General features: G+C 50.4%; 1 protein-coding gene and 1 pseudogene across 2 annotated transcripts in view; one reads left to right on the top strand and one right to left on the bottom strand.

Annotated features, from left to right (window-relative positions):
* The window catches only part of LOC147364124 (GTP-binding nuclear protein Ran pseudogene), a 53126-nt pseudogene extending 38121 nt beyond the window's left edge, over positions 1 to 15005 (bottom strand). The window contains exons 1-2 of the transcript XR_015134102.1: positions 12029 to 15005; positions 6821 to 6954 (exon numbers count right to left, since the gene is read on the bottom strand). The product of XR_015134102.1 is annotated as a GTP-binding nuclear protein Ran pseudogene (transcript). The remainder of the gene's footprint in view (positions 1 to 6820; positions 6955 to 12028) is intronic.
* Positions 15006 to 15343: 338 nt separating this feature from the next.
* Positions 15344 to 20830, top strand: ZFP36L1 (ZFP36 like 1 zinc finger CCCH-type). Its single transcript, XM_086320079.1, has 2 exons — positions 15344 to 15538; positions 18010 to 20830. The coding sequence occupies exons 1-2, from the start codon at positions 15482 to 15484 to the stop codon at positions 18967 to 18969; spliced, it is 1017 nt and encodes a 338-aa protein (XP_086176205.1). The 5' UTR covers positions 15344 to 15481; the 3' UTR covers positions 18970 to 20830.
* The last annotated feature ends 6948 nt before the right edge of the window (positions 20831 to 27778 follow it).

Consider the following 27778-nt stretch of genomic DNA (forward strand, 5'->3'; position numbering starts at 1 on the left):
CTGAAAAATGGGACTTTTGGAACATACAGAATCAGGGTCGAATACTTAAGAAATCTTGGAGGGAGAAGGGCTAGTGCAGGCACAGTGTCCTTTACCCCAGGCAATCAGAGTTCAGCCTGTGTGGCTTCGCCTTGGCTGAACTTTGCAGGAGCAGTTTTAGGTGGCCTGGTGAGGCTCAGTCCCAATCCACTGCAAGCCTGTCTCACGCACCTCGGACAGCCTGGGCATGAAAGCCGGGCGCTAAACTAAATTCAGTCACATTCTTGATTTTGCCTTAGTTTGCTTAAGCTTCTTCCCAACTCCTGCTGCTGTAGAGAAATGGAAGAGTGGGCAGAGGTGGGTTTGATTAATTAAGGGACATGGAACAACCAAGCAGGCACAGAGCAGAGGTGCACTGGTGGACTCACAGGAGAAAGAGGAGCACCGAAAGCTGAATCACGAGGCCAGACTCAAAGGAGAGGGCGCCGTGTTTGCTGGACGTGTTCGTGGGGTTTATGGACACTAGGCAGTGAGGCTGAACTTCCAGAAGCTGTCTGCCCACCATGGCAATGAGGAAGCTGGGGTTATCATTAGGTCTCCTTGGGAATGTCTAGAGAGGAATCAAATCATCTACATTGTTTCCAAAAGTTGCGTTTGCTGGGGCTCCTCCAGCTTTGGCCTCAGTTCGGTATGCCAATCTTCCACGAACTCCTGCTCTTCTAGGAATCGTGTGCTGGTGGGTTGGGTTTGCCCCGGTGTACAGAGAGGTAGGTGCCTGGAAAATGCAAAGCTATAACCCAGCTCCATCATATGCTTCTGCTCAGATTCTCCTTTGAGTCCTCCTTCCACTGTGGAGGCACCACAGTGGAAGCCTCCAAAATTTGCAGTGAACTAGACTGGCTTTCAGCCCTGCTCCAGGAAGATCAGCCCTCACTCTGCAAGAGACCACCAGTGGGAGTGAGTTGGGAGAACTGTAGGAAAAACATGGGCAAGAAGGAAAGCTTGCTTTTCTAGGACTGTCCTTGTTCAGTGTTTGGAAGAGTCTGTAACCCATAAGAAACATTAAGGCTCAGAACATTCCTGAGTGTGGTTGGTTGAGGGTCAAAACAGTTGTTTTAAATCCACTGCTGCCTCTTTTTCTCTCCTGGGTCTGTGTTTTTTGTTTTTCTGGTGGTGTTTGCTCTCACATTCTTCTCTTTCTTCAGAATATTCACATCTCCCCCACCCCACCCCCTTCTTTTTCATTCTCAATTCCCCTTCCCACCCCACTCTGCCTTCACATAATTTTTCTTTTCTTTTGGCCTTCCTTGTTCTGCATCTGGATTCCCGGATGGTTTATTTTGTCTGTTTCCTGAATTTCCCTCCTCTCCCATTTTTTACAGTTTTGTTGTTGTTGATGTTCTTGTTTCGCTTCCTTTAGCTTCAGTTCTTTCCCCCAAAGCTCTCCTTGGGCCACACAGGCTTTTATTCTTGTTCATCTGTTTAAGACATGCTGGCAAGGAGGAGGCCACAGCCGGCAGGCAGGGCCACGGTGGCAGAAGAGGACCTGGGAGTCTGAAGATTCTCCCCCAGCTCGGGTGTCCTTGGAAGAAGGGCTTCCTTCTGGAGAGGGGGCTGGGCCTCTGCTGCTCTCCCCCTGTGAGGCTGGACGTCGCCTGCCAGCCCCCGGCTGAAGGTTGGGGGCAGATGGTGTTTCCCCCACCGTGTGTGGGCCGGGGCCCCATCTCACAAGGCAGCGATGGAATCAGCCCTTCTCGGTGGACAGGTGGAAGACTCATCAGGTTCCACCCAGAAAGGCTGAGGCTCGGGGGAGGTGCCCCGGAGGGGAATGTATCACTTGCAAGGCTCTGTGCTGTGGGTGGGAGGACCTGCTGCGTGGGGGCTGCCTCTCAGGGGGAGTCTAGGTATCCTGTGACCCTGGGTCCCTGGCCAAAGCCGGCCTGAGCATCTGGAGCTGCCTGCGGGGAAACTGAGGCAGTTCTCTGGTGGAGAGTCCTTCCTTCCCACCCCCCACCCCGGCCAGTAGGCGTTTTGAGAGCCCAGGAAGAATGCAAGAAGAGGCTGATCACTGTGAGGTGTCTTTAAAGGCTCTTGGCCACTGGGAGCCACACAGAGCCCATCTGTGGGAGGCCCTGAGGGTCCAGTCTGGTACCAAGAGAAGCAGGTGGCACTTCTCGATGGGTGAGGTGGCAGAGAAATCCTAGAAGTCACAGCCGCACCCCTCCTTGTCTGGAGTTGGGGGTGGGGGGGACGGTGAGGAGTGGCCGGCCCCTGCTCCCCAGCTGTCTGAGGCGAGTCAACTGGAGTCCATCTGGCTGTCTTCCCCGGCCCAGGCTGGCGTCCCACCCTGGGCCATCAGTGCTGCTGGGTGCTGGCTGAGTCCTCGGCGGGGGGCAGACGCATCAGTGTTCTGCCTGGGGCACCGCGGCAGCTGGGTTGCACCCTGGGGTAAAGGGGCCCGAGAGCACCAGGTGCTCTGGTGCGCTGCCTACCCTGAGGCCCTGTGGCGATGGCGGCCACTTGCTTCCCTGGAAGTGCCGTCAGGGCCCCTTGCCTTCTCCTCCCCCTGCTCACTTGCCGGGTCCCATCTATCCTCCTCCCTTATCAGTGCACAAGGTTCGCTGCCACTTTAGGAAAGACAGTTGATCATATGGAAGCTTGAGAGAAATGTTCACTTGTTTTATATTTTGCTTCTTCTCATTTGCTTATGTTTTCTAAGCCTCTAGTCCTAGAGTCCAACTCTTGGGTCTAGCTAGAGCCTGGTAGGCTGCAGTCCATGGGGTCGCTAAGAGTTGGACAGGACTGAGAGACTTCACTTTCACTTTTCACTTTCATGCATTGGAGAAGGAAATGGCAACCCACTCCAGTGTTCTTGCCTGGAGAATCCCAGGGACGGGGGAGCCTGGTGGGCTGCCGTCTATGGGGTCGCACGGAGTCAGACACGACTGAAGCGACTTAGCAGCAGCAGCAGCATCCCTCAAGACCCTGGAACCATGAGTCCCAAGAGCCGCCCACCAACCCCCCCCACCCCAAGGCCCTGACTCCTGGGCCCCATGGACTTGGTTCATCTCTGGTTCAAGGCAGAGCCTCCCTCCTCCCCGGCACAGAGGGTCAACCTAGACAGGAGGGTTGGTGAGGCGACAGATGATGAATTTTCTTCCAAGTTCTCCCTTCCACGCTGGGGGAGGCCCCGGCCTCTTTGATGCAGGAATTTGGGTGGGGTTAGGATCTGGCAGCCTCTTGCCCTTCCCACCTGAGCCCAAAGCACACGCTCATGCAACCTGCGGTGTCAGTGCCGCCTCGTTCCTGCCACCTCCCTCTGCTTTCCCCCTTCCCACGCACCACGTTGTATAAATATTTACACCCCCGGGCTGGCAGGAATCTTTCTCCAGCTGCTTCCCTGGTTTCTGGGAGAGCTTGTTCTCTTACTGAACAGCTGCAGCAGATCTGGTTGCCTTTGGTCAGACAAGGGCAGGCCCTGGTTTGGGGGCCTTGTGGGCCCCCTCTGGGGTGGAGGGTGCAGTTGGCGGGAGAAACTCAACTGTTAAAAAGTCACAGGCTGTGGCAAAGGTCCATGCTCTCCTCTGCTGGCTGCCTCCGTGGCGACCCTCCAAGAGCTGTCTGATCCCTGCTCTGGCTGGGGTCGTGGGTCCTGCTTCTCCAAGAAACAGCTCCCCAGGGTGGGATCTGCTCCTCTCTGGGCTGGGTGTGCTGGAGAGGGCTGGAGAGCAATGCTGAAGCAAGCTGGCTGGTGCTAGGACAAAACAGGAACTTAAGTGTACTTACAAGCACTTTACAGTTTGCAAGTCTGTGCTATACCCTTGATCCTCCCCCTGAAGCAGATTCCCCGGCTTAGTGCTGGAGGATCTTCATACTGGGGCTTCTCCTCATCTCCTGCCCCAGGCCACCTTACTTCCCACCAATAATACTTGGGGGCTGGGGAGTGGAGGGGACAGATGCCTCTTCCCTTATCTTCCTTGGTGACCTAGGAAGCAGGAGTCTGCCAGAGAATCAAGCTGCCATTTGTTGGGTTCCCACGGGCCGGGTGCTGTGCGAGGTACTTCCCCATGGTCTCATGTAATTATTCAAGCCTTAAGCCAGCAGATTTTTTAGCTTCCGTGTGTGTGTTTCTTGTTCCTGCCCTCAGACAGCCATGGCCGTGTGGCAGTGAGCTCCCAGACACAGTGCCCTGTCTTCCTCTGGCGCTTTCTCAGGTCCTGGGGAGTCTCCAGGGGCCAGCCAGAGGACACTTGTCTCTCGCCGACAGCGAGGGCAGGTCACCTGCTGCAGCCTCCCTCCTGCACCTTGCTTTCCCCACACTTGTGGTAGGTAATTAACCTGTTCCCCATAGAGCATTCTAAACGCAGTGCAACAACAGGCTTTAAAAAGCAACAGCGTGGTGTCATCTAACTCCTTTTTCTATGTATGGCGGGGAGGTGGTGTGTGTGACAGAAGAGACCGTTCAGGTATCAGGTACGAAGAAGCATATGTGCTGAGGGAGCCTGAGGAGAAAGAAGAAGGGGATAAAAAGGCCTGGATCTCACCAAGGGGTCGAGCCACTGGGAAGGCGGGTGTGTGAATGGGTAGGGGTTCCTGATGGGGGCCAGAGACAGAGGCCCCAGGCTCCTCCTACACTCATACTTGTGCCAGAAAGCAAAGAGGTAGATTTGGTCTGTCTTTCTCTCCGAGCTCAGACTCCTCCTGGGCCTGAGAGGAAAGCTCCTGTCAAAAGGTAAGAGGCCTGGCCCAGCACTTGGTACCCAGCAGGCAGCAGGCCATCCCAAGGTGAGGCAGGGGAGGGGTGGGCTGGGCACAGGGTGGGAAAGTAGGAAACCACAGCTCAGAGCCACGCAGCTGGGAGATATTCCTGTTGCTGCCTGCCTTCCCACCCCCCAAAGGTACAACAAAACCCAAATAAAAGTCTGACCCGGCAGATATTAATACTCCAGAGCCAGGGCTGGTGTGCAAGCGGCCGCCCCCCTCTTCCCCCTTCTGTTTCTATAAGCGGCTGAAATAAATTTAGCGAAACAACCCCACCCGTCTGAGGGCCTAAGATTTCAGAGCAGTGGGACTCTTTCCCCTGAAAGCCCCTGTTTTTCAGAGCTGAGAGCTTTTTGTTTAAAATTTCCTTTGAAAATGGAATGTGCTCGATCTAAAATAATTATTTTACTGCAGTCATCTATTCCTCATAGATAAATACTCTGACATAGTATGGCTTGCTAGAAAGCCGATCTACGGATGCTGTACAGCTTAAAATAGTCAACTCTACGGGGCCACTGCCTGGTTGGATCTGTTGGGATATTTACTGTAACGTTATTCTTCGCTATGTCTGTGTGTGTTCAGCCAAGTCCCTCTGTTGTCTGTCACAGGACAATAGTTATGGCTGGCTAAGTTACCAAAGTAAAGAATTACTTATTTGAGACCTACTGTGTGCTAGGCACTGGGCCAGGTACTGGCAGTTGAGTGGAGAGCAGAAAGAGCCTACTTATGGAGCAAACATGCTGGTGGGAAGAGAGATGTCAGAAAGTAAGATGACTACAAAAGCCTGGTAACTAATATCGTACTTAATAGTGAAAGATTAAACACCTTCCCTTAAGAATGGGGTCAAGATGAGCATGTCCAGTCTCACCACACCTATTCAATACCATAGCGCAAGTCCTAGACAGGGCAATAGCACAAAATAAAGAGATATAATGCATATAATTGGAAAGGAAGAAGTCAAACTATTTCCATTCAAAGACAACATAATTTTCTATATTTAAAAAAAAATCCAAAACAAAACTCAAGGAATTCACCAAAAAACCGTCTTAAAACTAAAGGAGGACTTCCCTGGTGGTAGAGTGGAGAAGAATCTGCCTGCCAGTGCAGGGGATGGGTTCGATCCCTGGTCCGGGAAGACCCCACTTACCCTCAGAGCAACTTGGACCGTGTGCTGCAATGACTGAGCCCATGTCCTACAACTACTGAAGCCTGTTTGCCCCTAGAGCGTGTGCTCCGCAACAAGAGAAGCCACCGCGCTAAGAAGCCTACGCACCGCAAGGAAGAGTAGCCTGCATTTGCTGCAACTAGAGAAAGCCCACACAAAGCAATGAAGACCCAGCACAGCCAATAAAATTAATTGAAAAAAAAAAAAAAAAACTAAAATGACTTTCGCAAGGTCATAGGATGCAAGATCAATATACAAAAGTCAACTGTATTTCTATAAAATAGTAATGAGAAATTAAAAACAAATTAAGAAAAAAATTATAATATAGTTGGCCCCTGAACAACACTGGTTTGAACTGCACAAGTCCACTTATTTTTTTCAAAAGTAAATGCAACAGTACTACATGACACAAGGTTGGTTAAATCCGCAGATGCAGAACTGTGGATGTGAGAAACTGCACATATTCTTGAGGGCCAACTATAAGTTCTACATGGAATTTTGCCTGTGAGAAAGGTTGGTGCCCCCAACTCTTGCACTGTTCAAGGGTCAACTATAGTTCCCCCCCCAAAAGGGAAATATTAGATATAAATCTAACAAAATATACATAAGATCTTGTATTAAAAACTACAAAACACTGATTAAAGATATTGAAGAAGACCTAAATAAATAGACATATCATGTTCATGAATTAAAAGACATATTAGCAAAGCAGATATAATTCTTCCTGAAATTGACCTATAGACTTAATACAATTCCAATATAATAGCCCAGTAGAATTTTTTTTCTTTTGTAGTTACAGACAAGCTGAATCTGAAATTTATATGAACAGGCAGCAAAAGAACTAGAACAGCTAAAACAATTTGGAAAATTAAGAATAAAGTTGGAGGAATTATACAACCTGATTTTAAGACTTACTACTGGGCTTTCCAGGTGGCACAGTGGTAAAGAATCTGCTTGCCAATGCAGAAGATGCAAGAAAGGTGGGTTTGATTCCTGGGTCAGGAGGATTCCCTGGTGTAGGAAATGGCAACCCTCTCCAGTATTCTTGCCTGAAAAATTCCATGGACAGAGGAGCCTGGTGAGCTACAGTCCAGGGGGTCATAAAGAGTTAAACAGGACTGAACACAGACACAAAGTTACAATAATCAAGGCTGTGGAATTGGCAAAGGAATGAAACACACAGATCAATAGAACAGACTAAAAAGCAATTCAGTAGAAAAATTCAATACATTACAAAATATAAATACAAAATGATTTTTGGTATACAAAAAAATATACAATCATAATACAAAAATGATACTCTTTTCAATAAAGAATGTCCTGATTAGACGTCCAGAGGCAAAAAAAAAAAAAAAAATTAACCTCAACCTAAATCTATTTTACATAAAAATTAACACCAAATGGATCTCAGTGTAAAACATACAACTATAAAATTATTAGAATAAAATAGAAAATGTAATGACCTAAGGCTAGCTAAAGAGTCCTTAGACGGGTCACCAAAAAGCATGATTCATAAAACTGATAAGTTAGACACCATCAAAATTTAAAACTTTTGCTCTGTGAAAGATACTTTGTTCAGAGAATGAAAAGGTAAGATACAGACTGCAGAAAATATTTGCAAATCACTTATTTGACAAAGCCTATATTCAGAATATCTAAAGAACTCTCAAAACTCAACAGTAAGAAAACAAACCCGATTAAAAACAGGTGAAAGAGTTGAACAGACGTTTCATCAAAGAGGGCATACAGGTGGCAAATAAGCATATGAAATGTTTAAAATCATTACCTGTTGGAGAAATGTAAATTAAAACCACAATAAGATACCACTACACAACTGTTGGAGTGATTAAAATAAAAAATACTGACAATTGTGAGTGCTGCTAAGGACAGTAGCCCCCCCAGGCTTCTCTATCCATGGAATTTTCCAGGCAAGAATACTGGAGTGGGTTGCCATTTCCTACTCCAGGGGATCTTCCCGACACAGGGATCAAACCCACATCTCTTGCGTCTCCTGAACTGGCAGGCAGATTCTTTACCACTGAGCCACCTGGAAACTCATATATTGCTGTGGGAGGTGCATAACGGTATAGTGAAAGAAAGTGAAGTTGCTCAGTCGTGTCCAACTCTTTGTGACCCGATGGACTGTAGCCTTCCAGGATCCTTTGTCCATGGGATTTTCCAGGCAAGAATATTGGAGTGGGTTGCCATTTCCTTCTCTAGCAAAATGGTATACTCACTCTCAAATAAGGTTTGCCTTTTTTTTTTAAACTTTAACATACAGTTACTATGTGATCCAGTAATCCCACTCCTACTTATTTACCCTCAAGAAATAAGAACTTATGTTCACACAAAAATCTATACACAGTGTTTACTGCAGCTCTATTTACAGTGGCCCCAAACTGGAAATAATCCAGTGACTTTTAACAGGTGAATAAACCAATGGTGGTAGACCCATACAGTGAAATACCATTCTTCATTTAAAAGGAATGAACTATTGATACATGCAACAACATGGATAAGTCTCAAAGGCAATATGCTCTGTGAAATCATATTGACTGTATGATTCCAGTTATATGGCATTCTAGAAAAGACGAAATGACACTATAGACAGCAGATCAGTGCTTGCCAGAGGAAGGGATGGGGGAGGGTCTGACCACAAAGAGGAGGGCAGGCAACCCACTCCAGTATTCTTGCCTAGAGGATCCCATGGACAGAGGAGCCTGGTGGGCTACAGTCCATAGGGTGGCAGTTAGACACAACCGAAGCGACTTAGCACAGCACATCTGACCACAAAAGGAGAGCATGTGAGTTTTGGGGGGATAATGGAACTGTTCTGTTTCCCAATTGAAGTGGTAGCTACATAAATATACTCACACGTTAAAATCCATAGAATTGTATACTGAATAAAGGTCAATTTTGCTATATTTTAAATTAAATAGTAAAGTTACAGGAATGTACAAATACAAATTGAAACAACTTTGGAGGAAACGAATATTCCTTGAAGAAAGAAGAGAGAAGACAGACACATTGCCTTGATGAGGGGAGAGGGTGCCAAGAATGGTTGAGGAAGTGATGCTTGAGCTGGGTTCTAAAGAATCATTGAGAATTTACTTGGGTCAAAGGAAGGTCAATTCAGATAGAAGAAATTGAACGTGTCAAGGCCCTGGGGCAGGAGGAAGGATGGCTCATTTTCATCTGAGACAGACTAGAGCACAGGGAGCGCCTTGGAGGGGTGGGAGAGATGGTGGTGGGGAGGGGCAGCAGCATGAAAGCCAAGAATTGAGCAGTAAAAGAGTCTGATTATGCTAGATTATGGGTTTGGTTTTTACTCTACAAGGGATGGGTAGTGAAGGGTTTGAGGCAATTGTATAATACAAGATCCTGAAGAAGGGAATGGCTACCCACTTTAGTATTCTTGTCTGGGAAATCCCATGGACAAAGGAGCCTGACTGGCCACAGTCCATGGGGTCTCACAGAGTCGGACAGGACTGAGCAACTAACACACACAAAACACAAGATCAGATCTAGGTTTTGAAAAAAAATTACTATGGGTGCCCAAAGGAGAGGATTTGGGGAGCACATAGGAATCTTAGAGTTGGAAAGGACCTCTCAAACAGGATTTCTCAATGTTGGTACTATTGACATTTTGGGTCAGATAATTTTTTGTTGTGGGGGGGGGCGGGCGGCGGGGCACGTGGCCAGGGGTTGGCCTGTGCATTGCAGGACATTCAGTAGCATCCTTGGTCTCAACCTACCAGATTCCGGTAGCACTGACCTTCCCTCCTCCAGTTGTGACAGCCAAAAAACTTCTCTAGACATTGCCAAATATTCACTGCAGGTGTATCAACCCTGGTTGAGAACCACCATTCTAAAACAACCAAATTCAGTATTTCTGGCTTCACAATAGAATCGTCTAGGGAGCTTAGAAAATACAAATACTGGCCTTCACCCCAGACCAACTGAAGCAGAATCTTTGGAGGTGGGGTGGGGCCTGACGCCCAGCATTATTTTAAAAGCTTCCCAGATGATTGTGCTCAGAGTGATGTTTGGGTACCACAGCCTAGTCCCCACTCTCCATCTCTATCTCAGAAGACTTAGCCCAGACTAGAGAAATGACCCCCTGAAACGGAGGCAGAGTAGCTCCAGAATGCCTTACTCCTGGATCAGTGCTCATTCCATTGAACCCTGTTGCCTCTTAACAGCTGCACAGAATATGCCCTGGGTAAACTGCGGAAGCCCAGCCTCCCTGAGTTACCAGCGCTGGCTTTCTGAACATTCCAGTGTTAAGGCTGTCATCCCCTCTTCCTGCAAAGCCCAGGCCCTCCCTCCCTTCCTGCCACCCCTGGAACCTCTTCCCCTTCCTTCTTCTACTCCTGCTGCTAGATTCATGGTGACCAAAGAGTCTGAATGGGCTCAACAGCAAGAGTCGGGTGCAAACTGAAAACGTTTACTGACCACCTACGCAGGATCTATTCACGAATTGCCAGTAATAGAGAAGTCCTGGCCCTTAGGAGTTCAGCCTAGTGGGGAATAAACAGGTAATTTCCATAAAATGCTGCAGGCTACAACGGCACCACTAAGAAAGAGGTATTTTGCCTGCTGGGGAGCTGCCTGAAATCCCAGCAAAAGGAAGCCCCAGGGAGGGGTATGCAGCAACCATCAGCAACTGTTAGCAGCTTGGAGTGGCTGAAGGGGAAATGGCTCTCAGGGGTTAGCACTGTCGGGAAAGGGCTACACCTTCCTGACCACCCCAGAGGCGAAGGGACCTGCTCGAGGTTGTCCAACTGGTAACCAGCTGGCAGAGTTGGGCTTCCTATCAAAGTCTAGGTGGCTCAAAACTCATGGGCTAACCCTGTGTCTCTAGGCAGGTGACCCAGGCAAGGAAGGAGGAGTTATATAGCTGTGGGTTAGCCTGGGAACTTAATGGAATGATGGGACATTTCTGCAGGAAAAGTGTTAAAACAATTGACTGAAGAAGTAGGTTTAGATATCCCGCTGCCAGGCAATGAGACTCCCCAAGGCTGTGGTAGCCCTGGGGTTGGATTCCCAGTCCTACCAGGAGGTGGTGGGCTCCCTGAGCTGTACCCCAAAGGTTCCCAACACTGTGCAGAGTTGCATTTACAGCAGACCCTCAAGTGCCCTCTCTTGAAGCCTCTGCCTGGTTCATAGGATACTGGCAGCTGAGCTGTGGCCACTAAGCACTGAGGTTGCTTGAGGATATTGAGAGAAAGAAGAGTCTGGCTTTTATTGGATATCAACAGGGCCGAGTGATCTAGTTTTGAGAAATACCTGTGACAACAACCTGGTATTTTTCAGTTGGGCAGCAGATCCTGATCACCTCATCCTGACTCACCTTGCTCTTGCCCAGGCTCTGGGGCCAGTGCTCTCTGCCCCTTTCCAGGTGTCCAAGCCTGCTTTGTCCAGGCCTGGGCCTGGGCAGGAGGTTGGGGGGGAGGTCAGAGAGTGATCCAGATCAAAGCTGTCAGCTGATCATTTTATGGAAGAATCTATATTGAAGAATCCTTTGCAAAGTGAATACTTCCTGAATTTGTTTTATGCTTTAGAAAGACACCAAGAATGGTTTAATTTACACACAGTGGCTGGACATACACAAGGGTTCAGCTAGGCATGAGACTAGACACTTTACCTGCCAATTTAAGGCGGAATTGTTATCCCTACTTTAGAGGCTTTGGTCAGTGTCTTGAAAAAAGGTTAAGAAGTGGCAGAGCCAAAATTTGGATTCCAAACTGCCCCAACTTCAAAGCCCTGGACCACTGATTCTTACACCTTGGTGTTTGAGTCACTAACATGAAATTTACAAAGAATGCAGATTCCTGGTCCCATCCCAGAGTAATTGATTCAGTGGGCCTGGAACCAAGGCAGGGGAACCTGCATTCCACACGCGAATCTGAATCAGATAACTTTGCAACAGCACTTGTCCCTTCCTCCCTCTCTCTCTAATCCAGGAACCTAGCTGTTATCCTAGGGTCTCAGCTAGCAGAGGTTACGAGGGAAGCGCGGGGTCTGATCTGAGAATTTGGGCTTTTTTTTTTTTTTTTGCAAATGACTTGAAGCTGAGGAAGAAGCACAACATCGCAGCAGCCCGTCGCCCCACACTCTCACCTGCCGCGAGGTGCGCCCAAACTGGCCGAAGGAGTTTGTCCGTCGCGCTTCCCTAATTCTGAGGACTTTCACTTTCCTCTTTTCGTAAAACCTAAAACCCCCAAGCCGAAAATACCTGGCTAGCCCCTCCTCGCTTAGGCGACCGGCTCCGTGTGAGCGGGGAGGGCCCGGATGTCGGGCCCGGGACGGCAAACCTGGCCCGTCGCCTCCCGGTCGGAAAAGGTAGTGCAGGTGACTGGGCGGCGGCTCTGGGCCGGGCGCGGGCGAGGAACCCGAGGGCTGAGCGCAGGCGGCGGCGGAGGTCCGCGCACGCCTCCCGTCCGGCTTCCGGCCCGGGTCGCTGCCGTTCCCCCCACACCCGGCACCTGCCGAGCACGTACGGGGCGCGGGGTCGAGGGGGCGCGCAGGCCGGCTCTGTCCCTCCTCCACCCGGCGGGACGCTGCTCCCCGGTCCGCCGCGGCGCGGATGCAAGGTCAGCGAAGGGTTAAGGAGGCCGGCTCCCTCACCCTTGGAAAGTCCCCGAAATGACGTTGCAACCCGACAATTAAAAAAAAGAGTTTAATTATAGAGACAGGCTCTGGGAGTTGGAACAAACCCGGTCGGTCGGTGGGGCCGGTAAACAACTCCGGAGCGAGCGGGCCGGGCTGGACGCCGCCCGCGGAGCCCGCGCCCCTGGGAGCGGGGGAGGGGAGCGCCCTCCAGGAGTTGGGAACCGAAGGAAATTCGAGGAATCGGCCTTCTTTTGGCAGGGTTGGGGGGGCGCAGTGGAAGACTTTTTAGCTAGCCCGCGGTGCCAAGGCCCCGTCATGGTGCTTCTGGCGGGTCCCGCAGTCGCGGGGGTTGGAGGCGGGGGGGGGGGTGGTGGTAAGAGGCGCCACCTGGAGAGGGGGACCCTGGGTGCGGGTCGGGACTGGCCCTGGGCCCCGCCCGCTCCGGGCCCCTTCCCCCAGGCTTTCCATCCCCGCTCCTCCGCCCCTCCCCTGTCCCCCCCAGCAGAGCTTCGCGAACCCTCCAGATTTAAAGACCAATGGGCCTTTTTTTTTCTTGCAGGGAGAGTGGGGGTATAAAAAACTGAAATAGCTTCACATCAGGACGCAGACTAACCTTGTGGTTTTAACGCGCACCCTATTCTGTCCTGAAATCTGGAACTCATTACCTCATCACTAAGAAACTGCACGAAACCGCTCCCCCCCACCCCCTCCTTGAAGCGGGGACGAGAGGGAGCAAACAACCCTTTAAGAAAGAAACCTACATTTGAATGATTTAAATTAAGGTGGATGGAAGTTATTTCCCCTTCTGGCGCTTGCCAGATTTCAAGAAAAGCTGAAAAATGGGAGCAGGGGGAGGGAAGCAACAGGCAAAAGAAGACACCAAAAGAAGAAAAGCAAAGGGGCAGCGGCCAGGTTAAAAATGGGGCCCCTTAATTTAAGTCACAGGGGACAAATAAAAGCAGACCGGAATGGGGATCCCATACATTGCACATACATTGGTTCATGGCTGCAGCAAAGGTGGTGTGTTTCGCGAAGATGAAAAAAAACCCCAACAGGTTCCTAAAACAGTTGTGATTTGGAAGGTTTCTGGGTTTGCTCGGAGGCTGACAAGAAATGCAGTAAAAATATGTGTGTGTTGATGGCAGCGGCGAGAGTGCGACTCCAGCGCTCTGCTCCGCCCGCCCGGACCTTTTCAAAGAAACGTGCTCGTAATGGGGTGACCTAATTACATCGCAATGGAACCCGCTCTTAGCCACTCGGCGCACGGGGTTTCATAACAGACCCGGCGGCCTCGAGTGCTGGGAAGAAACGTGCGAGGGCTGAGGAGGCGGCCGGGCACGCGGGGAAACAGGAAAGAAACGCAGCCCCGCGGTTTCCACCTCGGTCTGTGGGGGACACATTCACAACTTTTTATTTGGGTGGGTAGAGGGGTGTCCGAACAAACAGTAAATAAATATATACTTCCCAGCTTTCAGAAGAGTAATTGCCAACTCGAGGCCTTTCGGTTTCGAGGATCCCATGGCCCCCTCCCCCCATCCCGCCAAAACAGCGCAGTGTGACAAGCCATATGTTCCATTCCCGTGAGGGCGGGGGAGAAGCAACAGTAAGTGTCGCCTCCCCCCATTTTAGTATCTTCATTCTTACCAAAGTAACTTTTTTTTTTCATGGTTCTAGCGTCTGTGGTGTGTATACGTGTTGTTCAGGAAGTTTCGGGCGCAGCCCGTGGTTCAGAGCGCGGGGCAAGTTGTGCGTTGCTGGGTGATTTCTTTTTGGGGGTGGGCAGAAGGGCGTTCGTGAGGATTCAGGTTTGTTTTAGAAAAATATTTAAAGATTGCTGCGTGCAATAAATACCACTCCCAGGCCTGTGAAAACAAACAATCCGCCCAGGCGGGGGTCTTTTTCGCGGAGCACCCCCCGACCCCGCGCCCCGGCCCAGACTTGGAGAGTGCCCGCTGCACAGCGAGCGCCAGTGTAGACGCGAGCGGCGCGCGAAATCGCTTGGTGCTCGCCCTCGCCAGGCCCGGTCCTCCAGGGTGTGTGTGTGTTTGGCGGGGGGGGGGGGGGGGGGGGGGGGGAACCTCCTTAATCCTTCTCCCTCACCCCCGCCCCTGAAGAAACAAAACCCTAGACTTGAACGCTCTGTGCTCCCCTTATTTCCAGTTTTCTCTCCCCGTGGGGTTTGCGGAGGGGAACCGAGGGCTGAAGAGATCCCGGGAAGAGTGAAGTTGTGCGGGAACTTGGAGAAGTTTCATGGGAGATCGGCACAAGATGGAAACCGGGCGCTTAGGAGGGGCTTCTTTCTGCTCCCGCTTGCAAAAAGAGAAAGTCGAGCCCGCCTTCCTGCCCGACCAAAAAAAAGAAAAAAGAAAAATAACAACACAACAACAAGAACCCCGAAGAGTGTGGAATGAGTGATGTCACAGAGCAGCGCTCGCAGGCTGACAAAAGGGGGGCGCCCCTTCCCCACCCCCCGCGCCGCGCGCGGCCCCAGAAAGGGGCGCCGGCAGCCGGGGGTAGACAGGCGAGCGGACTCGAAACTTTTCCTCTTTAAGAAAAAAAAAAAGTTGTGCGCGGCTCGCAGTGGGGTTTTTTTTTTTTTCCCTCTTCGCCTTCTTTCCTCGTCTCCCCTCCCCCTTCTTCCTTTTGAAAGTTTCTTTCTTTTTTTTTTTTCCCCCGAGTTTGACCGCATGGCTGATTCAACTCCAGTGTCAATCAACTTTTTTTTCCTCCTCTTCCTCATTTAAATAAGTTTAAAGCTCCTCCTCCCCCTCCGGCCCACCAAATCTGAAACTTATATAAATTGGGCTTCGCGCGCCGCAGCCCGGGAGAGTCAGAAAGGCGAGGGGCGCCGGGAGCAGGCGTGTGGGACTCCTGACCGGAGAGCCGGAGGCTGCGCCTTCCCCGCACCGGGACCTTCGCGACACACCAGACCCCCGTCCCTGCCCCGCGCGAGCGCCCAAGATGACCACCACCCTCGTGTCTGCCACCATCTTCGACTTGAGCGAAGTTTTATGCAAGGTAAAGTGGGGCGCAGCGCTTGCTTTTCAAAGTCTTTTTTCTTTTATCCTCAAAAAGAATCTCCAAAAGTTTAGGTCTGGACAGGCAGGGGTGGGGGAGAGAAAGAGAGGCGAGACGGTTGTTTTTTCCGCCTCATTTTTCTCCCCAGTTTGAAGGAATTTGGTTTTCTCCTCCCCACCCTTTGCGTTTCAACTGTTCCTGGCGGGCATTACCTGGGAATCCAGAGACCAGAGTTTTAGGGTGCGCAGTGTGCGTAGGGGCTGCCCTGGGCAATGTTTGGGATTGGGGCAATTTTTCGGTGATTCTTTTCGTCCGTGACGTGCCGCTCTTGAGCCCGGCTTCGCTAGTCCGTTCCGTTTCGGGTGTCGCCGCTCCTAGGAGGGAGTTCGAGTCTCTCCAGCTACTTTGCCGGACTGCAGGTCGGGAGGTGCAGGTCTCTCGGGAAGGAGAATCTCGGGATGACGTTTTGCTGAGTGATTTCCCCTTCTGTTCTGGAGAGGCTGGGGATCTGCGAGAAAAAGGCTAAGAGTTGTGATTCAAAGGATGTTGTCAAACGAGTTTGCACTGGGACTTCAGTTCGCCCCAGCTCGACAGGCTTCCTCTTGTGATAGCCGATCGTGCTGCAAACTTTGGGGGTAAAAGTGGCACTCGGGTTCACCCGCTTTCCTCCTTTCCTAGAGAATGAGACTCGTGGATATGGACGGAATGAAGGGGGGGGGGGCGGTGGGGGAGACACAACGATAAAATACCCGTCTGAGCTCTAGGGTCTTGGCAAGGAAGGATTTAATGAGGGCCTCCTTGAGTTGTGTAGCTTGCCAGCCGGTGTGGAAAAAGGCGAGTTTTAAATCAGAAATATTTATTCCAGGAGTGCAGCTTAAGGGTATATACCAGAAGCCCATGGATGTTAAATTTTTTTTCGCCCCCTCTCCCCAGTTTGAAAGAGAAAAAGCTGCTTGGCTACTTTTAATTGCTAAAGTGTTTTGCCTTCTTTTAAACACGTCGAGTCATGTTGCTGTCTTTTCCTAGCTTGCTTCTCCAGTCGGTGCAGCTGCCAGGGCCCCAGGGCTGCAGGGTTGGGGTGCAGGGACACCCTGGAGCTGAAGAGCAACATCAAAAAGTTTGAATTTCAGTTTCCTTCCCTCCCTGTGCTTTTCCAAACTTCAGTTGCCCTGGCGGCTGCCTGAGCTAGCCGGCACTTCTTCCTTCTTTTCGCGGCTCTCCGGCTCTTTGATCTATTTCTCTTTCTCTTGCTCCCTCCCCCCTCAGGACTTTTTAAATGAACCTCATTGTTGGGAACTGGCTCTCCACTCGGTTCCTGTAATCCGCTCCAGGGGGTGGTTGCTGTTAGAGATTCCCGATCCCCCGCAGCTGATCCTAAGGGGCCACCTTTAGAATTTGCACAATGACACCCACATGGGCCGGGAAGCCAACTCCCAGGTCCCCTGCTCACACCCTTTCCAAATCTTGGGTACAGGTTGGGCAGGTGAATTGAGTCCCATTGGAACAGAGACCTGCCTGTGGTGCCTCTGCGCCCCCCCCCCCCCCCCCCCCCGCCCCCCACGTCCATTATTGACTGGGATGAGGCTGGGGGGATTTGGTGCTTTACTTTTCCTTCCCACCTGCAGCTTTGCGTTAAAGATTAAACACTGGCGCTCTTATCCAAGCCTGCTCTTGCAGCCAGGAGACTTAACTGCAAAGGCATCCTCTCAGCGGAGGGGGTGGGGTGCGCAGTGAATGGTGGGAGAGATCATTGTAGAAGGCTCCCCTTCTGGGACCATGGGAGTTTTGTATTCAGGGATCACATCCCTCTCCCCGTAGCCCCCCACCCCCATTAGGGATTTCTCCTCTAGTCCCTCCCTCTCCCCTCTCAGCAGCTAGGTAAAGTGAAGGCAGTCTGGAAACCTGTCGCCAAAGCAATAGATCGCTTCTGAAGGAGGAAGTTGAGAGTCCGGCCAGGCTGTGTGTTTGTGTGTATGTGTGTGTTTGGGGCGGGGATAGTCAGTTAAGCAGGGACTGATTGAAAGGAGGCCTAGCCCATAGTCTCCTGCGGTTTACCTTTTTTTGTTAGGAGGGTGGGAAATGAGAGTTTGTGAGTTGTGTGTGAGATTTTGAACTGAGGAAGGTGAAGTTGGATTTTCTGGATGAAAGTGGTAGCTTTAGGGACAGGATATGACAGTGCATTCCAGGGATCCAGGGATCGGCATGGAGTAGGTGCGTGTGTAAAACAATTTCTCACACAGGCCAGGATTTTTGTGGTTTCTTCTGCCTGGGACCAAAGTAAACCCTCTTGGCTGGTGGAATGGGAGAAAGAGGAGGAGGGGGCTTGCCAGGGCAGAGGTGGGGATGATGAGTTCCTTTGACAGAGAGGGAGCATTTCTGATTGTGGAGGGGGCTGCCCGTAGAGGGTACCCTTCTTGGGCCTGGTGGATGGCCTTTGCTGCTAACCACAGTCTCCTCTCTTTCCCCTCCAGGGTAACAAGATGCTCAACTACAGTACTCCCAGTGCCGGGGGTTGCCTGCTGGACAGGAAGGCAGTGGGCACCCCTGCCGGTGGGGGCTTCCCCCGGAGGCACTCGGTCACTCTGCCCAGCTCCAAATTCCACCAGAACCAGCTCCTCAGTAGCCTCAAGGGTGAGCCAGCCCCAGCTCTGAGCTCTCGGGACAGCCGCTTCCGAGACCGCTCTTTCTCAGAAGGGGGCGAGCGGCTGCTGCCCCCCCAGAAGCAGCCGGGAAGCGGCCAGGTCAACTCCAGCCGCTACAAGACGGAGCTGTGCCGCCCCTTCGAGGAGAACGGAGCCTGTAAGTACGGCGACAAGTGCCAGTTCGCCCACGGCATCCACGAGCTCCGAAGCCTGACCCGCCACCCCAAGTACAAGACGGAGCTGTGCCGCACCTTCCACACCATCGGCTTCTGCCCCTACGGGCCCCGCTGCCACTTCATCCACAACGCCGAGGAGCGCCGTGCCCTGGCCGGGGCCCGGGACCTCTCTGCTGACCGTCCCCGCCTCCAGCATAGCTTTAGCTTTGCTGGGTTTCCCAGTGCCGCCGCCACCGCCGCTGCCACGGGGCTGCTGGACAGCCCCACATCCATCACCCCACCCCCCATCCTGAGCGCCGATGACCTCCTGGGCTCACCCACCCTCCCCGATGGCACCAATAACCCCTTCGCCTTCTCCAGCCAGGAGCTGGCGAGCCTCTTTGCCCCTAGCATGGGGCTGCCCGGGGGTGGCTCCCCGACCACCTTCCTCTTCCGGCCCATGTCTGAGTCCCCTCACATGTTTGACTCTCCCCCCAGCCCTCAGGATTCTCTCTCGGACCAGGAGGGCTACCTGAGCAGCTCCAGCAGCAGCCACAGTGGCTCAGACTCCCCTACTTTGGACAACTCAAGACGCCTGCCCATTTTCAGCAGACTTTCCATCTCAGATGACTAAACCAGGGTAGGGAGGGACCCCCCTGCCTACTCCTCTCCCCCACCCCCTCATCCCCTCCCCACATCCCCTACCCTTACCTCCCTCCCCATCTGATTCCTGACAAACCCCTACATTAACAAGGTTAAGCTCAACCCCTTTCCCCCAGAACCTTGGAACGCCCCCTCCCTCTCCCCTCTTTACACCCCACCCCCCAACATAAGGACAAGTCAGTTTGTCAGTAGCTTCCTCTGGCTTGAACCCCCTCGATTTTTATAGCCCACTTAACCATGCATAACAGACAAGTCCCATATTTGTCAGTAGATGCCTTTTTTTTTTTTTTACCCCCCTGGCTTAAGCCTTAAGTGCCAAATCACAAAAGAAAAAGCAGTAACAGTTTACAGAAGCAACTTAGTGCCTTGTAATCTAACTTTGTCACTGTGACTACATTACCTCTTCAGCGCCAGAGGGCACCCGTGAGCCTCCCCAGAGCCTCTGCCCCGGGGAGGGGGAGGTGGGGGGGCATGTAGAAACAGCAGCTCCCTCCACTGGCAACACAATTGCACCTTTCCTTAATTTCAATCTCCCACACACTTCCTCTCTCCCTCTCCCTGGTAGCCCCTACACCCACCTTGGGAGAGTTGTTGCCAGACTTGGGTTTTTGGGGAAACCTGTCTTGACATTCAAAACCTTTTTTCTTCCCGACCTGAACCTCTGTTGACTAATCTTGCCTGGGTTCGTGTAGGTCTGCAGGAAGGAAGACTGCAAAAGCGGATGAAGATTGTGACATAAGTGGGACTTTGTGATTTAATTTTTTTCTTTTTTAAGTGGGGAGGAAGGGGAAGCTAGATGGACTATGAGAGACTTGATTTTGGTGCTAAAGTTCCCCAGTTCATATGTGACATCTTAAAAAATAACAACAAAAAGAGAGAAAAGCTTAAAAAAAAAAACATGTAAGGGGTGAGCAGTTAATGGTATTCATTCCACATACAATATCTGTGTAAAACGATTTCCTGTAGAAGTAGCTTTAATGGTTTTTGCTCTAGAATACCGTAGGTCTATCCTTAGAGCACTCACGCCATGCTTTTTTCCCTGGGTTTTAAACTTCATATAACTTTCAGAAATTGGAGAGCAAAAATTTTGCTTGTCACTGCACATCAATATAAAAAAGCTTATTTAACTTATCAAAACGTATTTATTGCCAAACTATGCTTTTTTTTTTGTTAATTTTGTTCATATTTATCGGGATGACAAATCCATAGAATATATTCTTTTATGTTAAATTATGATCTTCATATTAATCTTAAAATTTTGTGACGTGTCTTTTTCCTTTTTTTCCACAGTTTTAATATATTATTCTTCAACGACATTTTTTGTAACTTTACACTTTTTTTGGTTATTTTATTTTAAAAAAATGAAAAATTAATTTAAAAAAATGCAAAAAACTGTTGGATTATTTATTTTAGAAATTTCCCCCCTTTGTGTTGGACTGCAAATTGAGTTTCTTTCTCTTTTGGCCTTTCACAACTAGGACTGAGAATGTATGTAAAAGTTCTGTGACAGTACAGAAGGAAAACAACTTCTTATGTATAGCTTCTAAAAGGGAAAAAAAAAAAAAAGAAACCCTTTGACTTCCACGTGCCCATCTCAAGACATTCCGATTGCAGATTTGAGGTTCTGGATTCCAGGTTTTGGAGTTTTCCAATGTTAATACAAACAGAACTGGCACACCACACATTAAGATGAATGTAATTATTATTCCTCTTGCTGGTCACTACCGTCGCTTTCTATTTCTCTTTCTTTGTGTGAATTTATTTAAAAAAAAAACTTTTTGTAACGACTATTTGCAGTTTAAAAATCAATAAACCCATTTTTTTTCAAGAAACATTGATGGTGAAGCTGGTTTTGCTTGCTTTGGTTTTATTGCCTTATAGGCTTGTCCTTTATAGATGAGGTAGGTGCTAGGAAGGGGAGGAGGGGGGAAGGGCACTGGTTGATTTCTTCTAGTCTTTAACAGCTAAACCAGTGGCTGGTTCCTTTTGTTGAGGTTGGAAAGTCTGCTGAGCTTAGAGGGGATGGTGTGGGGGTTGATTGCAAAGCAGCCTGTATTTGTATTAACCTGCCCAGTTGTTGGTTGTTGACAAGGGGCCAGCCTTATCCACCCTGTAGCCTCGATTCTTTGGAGACCTGAGGCATGGGGCCTTCCAGTCTTCCCTGCTTAGTCTGTGGTCCTAATGTTTGGGGTGCTGAAATGATAAGAGGGGGATGTAGCACATGGCACTCCAGCAAACCTGGATTTGTTCTTTTATTTGGGCGCTTCCAGCCTTTGTTTTGTTTTTGGCTGTGCCACCTGGCACATGCAATCTTGGTTCCTAGACTAGGGGTCAAACCCACACCCATGCATTGGGAATGTGGAGTCCTAATCACTGGACAGCCAGGAATTCCCTCTAGGCTTGTTTTTCCCTGCAGGAGATGGACCTGAAGCCCTAGCCTCTTAACACCTGTCTGAGGTGGGTATGATTAACCACTGTAGACTCATGGGTTTTCAGGGTGGCGAGGGGCTGTCACAGGGCACTAGGGGCAAAGGTAGTTTCGTTTGGACTTAACATGTGCTGCTATATCCGGAACACTGTTAAAGGGAAGAGGCATGAAAATGGCCCGTGTAACGGGAAATCATTCCCACCACCTTAGTCTTTGTTGCATCCCTGATGCCACACAGGATAGGCAGGTGGTCATCTTGGGAAGGATGAGGTCTCCTTGGCTAGAGGAACCTCAGCCAGTGTCAGATGGCCACTTAGAGGGGATGTTTTGCCTGCCAGAGAGAGGCTGCATCCTTCTGAAATCTCATTCTGGTTCTTGGGAGGATTTCTTTCTGAGGAGGCAAGGATATCTGAGGCTTAGCTGCCTTCAGTTCCTTGCACTCAGTAAGTTTTAGGGTTGCTGTTGTGATTGCCCATTCACTTAGTCATGTCTGACTCTGCCACCCCATGGACTGCAGCATGCTGGGCTTCCCTGTCCTTCACCATCTTCTGGAGCTTGCTCAAATTCATGTCTGTTGAGTCAATGATGCCATCCTATCATCTTAACCTCTGTTGCCCCCTTCTCCTGCCCTCAATCTTTCCTAGCATTCAGTTTTAGGGAGTAAGCTGAATTTCCACTGGGACTCCACTGGGCCTCTCCCAAGGCAGACAGGTCTGCAGCACACATCAGCTGGCCCAGAGCTGTCCTTGAGGTGGGGCAGACCTACCTTAGGCCTCCTGTGATTTTGTTCCCTGGCCGGTAGGTGCTTGCTGGGGAACAGGGCCAGGATGTAGAAAAATGGGACTATTACCTCTTCAAGGGCAAGGGCTGCTGGTGGAAGAAGGAGGAAAATCAGCCCTCCCGGGGTCTGGAGTAAACCTAGGCCTCCTGTCCCTTGCAGAGGGAATGAATACATGTATGTGTGTGTGGTGGATGGTGATCGTGGTGTGGGAGCATATGTTTCCTCTCTGACTAAAAGCAAAAACATATATAATTGTGCACCTTGAGCTGGTTTACTGTAGGCATAGTTGAGCATATGGCAGATATCTTTGTAATTCCCCAGTTCATGGAGCACTGGTTGGGGGCTGAGCACACCCATTGGCCAGCCCAGAATTTCCTCCACCGGAGTCAGTCCCTGGGTGATACCAAAGATGGAAGCATTGATTCCCAGAGATCCTGGAGTGTAGGCTCTGGCTGTAAAGGTGAGGGGAGGTTCCCTATGGCCTGGGGAAGCTTCCTGTCCCCAAGACTTGACCCTTTACTTCAGTGTCTCCATGGAAAACTCACACAGGCTGGACTTAGGCCCACTCAGGCCCAAGCATAATCACCACAAGAACCTGATTTTCTACCATATAGACTTAAAGGTAGACGAGATCCCCAAGTCCAAAGCTACTTGGGAAATGAAATTGCAGAATCTTTTCAGGCCTATTCTTTTTCCCAGATATTAGGTGATGAAAGGCCTTGAAAGCAGCCCTAGTCCTGTGCTCTGGGCTGGCAGGGAGTCCAAGGAGGTGTGAGCCCAGAGCTGGCAGGGAACCTCCCTGAGCCCCTCTGTGGCCAGAGAAGATAAGAGCTATGCAGAGAGAGCGGGAAGTAAGGCCTCCAGAGAGGAAGGTGGGGCAGGAAAGGCCAGGCCTGCCTTTGTCAGCCAGCTTCCTGGGGCAAGAGGCCTACTTCCTCACCTCCTTCCCTGAAACTTGGGGCATCTCTGTTTTGGGGGTCTTTGCAAGGTCTGTCCTGGCTGGGCAGGGCCTCCATGGCTGTTGGCCCTGCAAATCATTTTGTTGTTGTTTAGTCGCTCAGTTGTGTCCAGCTCTTTGCAACCCATGAAATGCAGCACTCCAGGCTTCCCTGTCCTTCACTATCTCCTGAAGCTTGCTCAAACTCATGTCCATCGAGCCAGTGACGCCATCCAACCATCGCATTCTTTGTTTCCCCCTTTTCCTCCTGCCCTCAATCTTTCCCAGCATCAGGTCTGCAACTTATGGTCTGGCTTTTGGTTAAACTTTTCCCCTTGCAGCAGCTCAAAGACATCAGCTCTTTTGGCCACTGAGCAATGATTCACCTTTTTGGGCCTTGAAGCCTCACTTTTGGGGAGGAGTTTGGGAGCCTGCTCTACCTCAGTGTTACCCTGGTGAAAGTGGGGGGACCTTTGGGAGGAATGGGGAGGCAAATGTGAGACAGGTTTTGCATTCAAGTGGATCATAAAAAAGCACTGGTTATGGGCAGACATGGTCAAAGCAGGAAGATGTTTTTATGGCATGGAGGTTGGAGCCCTTCAACTTGGGTTCAAATCCCAGCTCTACTTATGCCAGCTTGTTCCTTGGGTGAGTGACTCAACCTTGAATTTTCCATCTGTATCTTAAGGGGTGACTGTGAGGATTAAGCGAACCATACCAATGATTGCTCTCCATCAGTGCCAGGTAGTCTGAGAACTTTGTGTGTGTTAACTCGTTAAATGCTCATAGTGAACACTCAGAGGAAGTTCAATACTACCACGATTTTACAGATGGAGAATTTGGGGTGCAGAGAAGTTCCCTCATTTGTCACATGGTTAGAAGTGTCAGGATTTGAACACAAGTAGGCCAGCTCCATGCCTGCCTTTCACTATTATGTCTCAGACACCAAATGCTTTTGGCATAGTCCCCCATAGTAACTGCAGATTGACAGTGTTAGTTCCTATCTCCCTTGGCTTTTGTGGAGATTTTGCAGGGACGTGAGAGGCGACCAGTTGGATTAGATGACTCTGCACGCACCCCCTCCACTGGGTGTCAGGATCTCATGTCCCACGGGGCCCTGGATTGGAGTGTTTGGAGGACGGTGCCCAGGAGGAGGGGCAGGCCACCGCCTTGGACTTTCCCCTTCTTTGCCTGTCATGGGGTGGCTTCTGTTAATGACTGACAGGGCAAAGGGTGCCTGGGGCTGCCTCGAGAGTTGGCCTTGTGCCCTTCTTCCCCCAGGGTCTCCCTCCCTGCATGTAACCAATCATTTAATCACATCTGGCTGGATGGACCTGAATGCTACCTGAGTTCAGGGGGCGGGGACAGTGGTGACCAGCCACGGTCCTCCCCTCTCCTTGCAGGTGGCCCCCTCAGGCCAGCCTCTGCCAGCAAACGAGGATTCAGAGAGGTGGGAAGCAAGGTGGAATCTTGGCCTTTTCTTGAGGTCAGATCAGCACTGGAGGGCCCTAGGATGACCCACCTCTCGGTGGGTAAAGCTTGGCCTACAGAGAAACCTCCAAGGACTTATGATACTTCTCCAGGAGCCTTGAAGGGTTACATCTGAGTTACCACTGTGGGAACTTAGTCTCTGAGGGAATAGGGCAGGGGCTACTCGCATGCCAGGTTGGGATCGCTCCACTTGCCCACAAGAGCTAGTTGCTGATCGGGGGCCAAGGCTGCCTCCACCACACGTAGGCTGTTTGCAGTTCTTTCGACATATCGGCAGAGGCTGGGTCTCAAGGTACAGGGCTGGGAGTGACGACTGTGCCTGTGCTATCAGGGGGATAGTGAAAAATAAATATTGGCAATGGCCAAAGCAGAGGCAATTTTCTTACCACCGGAAGCCAGTCAGGTAGCTGCTCCTGACTCCCAGTAGTATTTCGGGGAGAAGGAGCTCATGACCATGTGGGACAGAGTTCATTTCTGCCCACCCCAGCACTGCAGGAGGGAGGGAGGCTCTGTTGCCCAGGTAACGAGTTAGTTTTAGAGTTAGGAGTCTGGATTCAAGTTCCTGCTTGGAGTCAACTGCACTCTGAGACTTCAGGCTAAAAACTTAGTTAAGCAGCTCAAGGGCCCCTCTTTCCTCATTTGCAAAATGGGATTATGATGATAATGATGAGGACAAACACCTAATTCAATGGATAAACTCTGGCAGAGGCACACAATAGAATACTATACAGTGATATAAAAGGATAAATGACATGTATATACACAATACCTTGGCTGAACTGCAAAAACAGAAAGCTGAATGAAAGAAGCCTGTCACAAAAGAGCACATTTTATCTGAGTTCATGTGTAAGAGGTTCATACGCAGGCAAAACTGCTGTACACCAAGAGAGACTTGATTAAAAGAACACAGGAAAGTTCAGTGAACTGCATACTGAAGACTTATGCACTTTACTGCATGCAAGCTACACCTCAAGAAGAGAAACAGAGCTATGGTGAATATTAAAAAATACATATAAGAAAGAGAAAAAAAGAAATTCAGTACCTGGCCCGTTATAGGCATTTAATACATTGTGGCTTTGTTTTTTTTTTAAATAGCAACAACCTGAAATCTTCAGGTGCTGTTCTCATCCTCTTTTTATAGAAGGAGGTAATGGGCCCAGAACAGGTGAGTAACCTGCCTGGGTGAAGTGGGCCTTGAATCTGGCAGATCAGGTCTCAAGCCTACACAGTGCCAATGATTCAATGCGGCCCTGGATACACAGGTGAGGCTTCTTCAGAAAAACTATATGGTAATCTAGACTTGGGCAGTTGGGCTAATACCTAAAGGTGATCATCTGTGTTAGAAAAGTTGCTCTTTGCAGGCTCTAAAGAAATCTCTGTCAGCTGGCTGATGCTTTCCAGGTTTTGTGTGAGGTTGAAAGAGGCCTAGCTGGGGCCTGGCTGGGCTCTGAAGGGCTGGAGAGAGGAGAGCTTGGCTGGGTAGACCAGCATCCAGGGGCCACGGTCCAGGGACTCTCCAGCGTGGCCTGATTGTTTCCGCTCTTCTCTTCCTAAGGCTGGCGGGGGTTTTGAGGCCTCCGTGGGCCAGGCCCAGCCTGTCTTCCGGCTCAAGAGGGCACAGAAGCCTCATGTGGCCGTTATGGTACCACCTCTGCAATCTGCTCCATTTCACTCTTTTGGGAAGTGGTTCCAGTAGCCAGTCTCTGGGAAGATGTTCTTGAATCTTGACAGAGGAAGACACCCAGCACAGCCAGTAGATGTGGCCACCCCAAGGCTCTGGGGGTGGGTTCTTACAGGGCTGACCTTCAAAGGCAGTGTGTGCGGACAGCAGCCTCGTGCTCCAAGAAGGGCCCATGGGCTTGGGCTCAGACATGAGCAGGGCTGAGCTAAAGGAGATGCTCCTTCCTGTGTGCCAGCTAGTGCCTCGCTACACTTTACACACCAGGCATCTTACTTACTCGCTTTCCTCTCATTCCAGTCCCGTCAGCCAGTCACTAATGTGACTCTGCTCAGTCGCATTCCAGCTGTGTGACCTGAGGCTAGTCACTTAACCTCTCTGAGACTCGTTTTCCTCCTGTAAACAGGGACACCCTGGCCACCTTCTAGGGCTGTGGTGAGGATCAGATGAGATGGAGGGAAAGGAGCTTCAGGAATGAAAAGACCCTGGACATAGGTGTTTCTAAGAGTGTAGGAACAGTGTGTAGCCCTTGGGTGAAAAAGCCCTTCTCCAGAGATGTTTTAGTGTCATCACCTGGTGTGCCTTGCTGCCTTGGCCCACCCTCTAGAGTTCCTATCTCACACTCACATGTGGTGTGTATGTTGTAGGTGATTCATTAAAATGTACATGAAAAAACACACGATTCAGGTTACACACAGCTCAGACTTAGCAGCATGCTCCGGGCCCAGCTTTTGTCATGTGGTCCCAGCTGACGGTACCTATGAATAGGTACTATCATCAGACCCATTTTACAAATGGAGAAAGGCTCAGGGAGAAGTCTCCATTCACAACCACCTAGCCATACATAATCAAGCTGGGACCCGGGCCTGTGTGACCCCAACACCCAAGCTCTCAGCCCCCATACTTGACTTGGGAGGCAGATGTCAGATGACACTGGGGTCACTCAGCGGGTCTGGATTCTGATATTTGTTCTCCCTGGAGACCCATGGTCACGGAGGAGAATTGGTCTCCTCCCAGCCCATCCCTTGTTGGGATATTTCTATCCCATCTGGTTACCCTTTCTGCAGCCCATGGGATTGGAGTTGTGAGCAAGAGTAGGCTTGTTTTTTGCCTCTTGCGTGCGTGCTATGCTAAACTACCTCAGTTGTGTCTGACTCTTTGCAACCCCTTGGACTGTAGCCCACGAGGCTCCTCTGTCCATGGGATTCTCCAGGCAAGAGTACTGGAGTGCCCTCCTCCAGGGGATCTTCCCAATCTAGGGATCGAACCCGCATCTCTTACGTGTCCTACATCGGCAGGCAAGTTCTTTACCACTGAATCACTGGGAAGCCCTCTGCTTCTCTTATTGAGGGGCGTTGATGGCAATGGAGCTGGGCTCACCCTCAGGTGCAGCAGCTGATTGAAAACCAGATTCTTACCTCGGCTGTGTTGCTGCACGGCTGGAGGTGGAGGGTATATTGACCAC

This window comes from Bos grunniens, chromosome 10 (assembly GCF_055505025.1).
Source record: "Bos grunniens cultivar Pamir isolate PY7600 chromosome 10, Bosgru_T2T1.0, whole genome shotgun sequence".
In the NCBI taxonomy this organism is placed as follows: domain Eukaryota; kingdom Metazoa; phylum Chordata; class Mammalia; order Artiodactyla; family Bovidae; genus Bos; species Bos grunniens.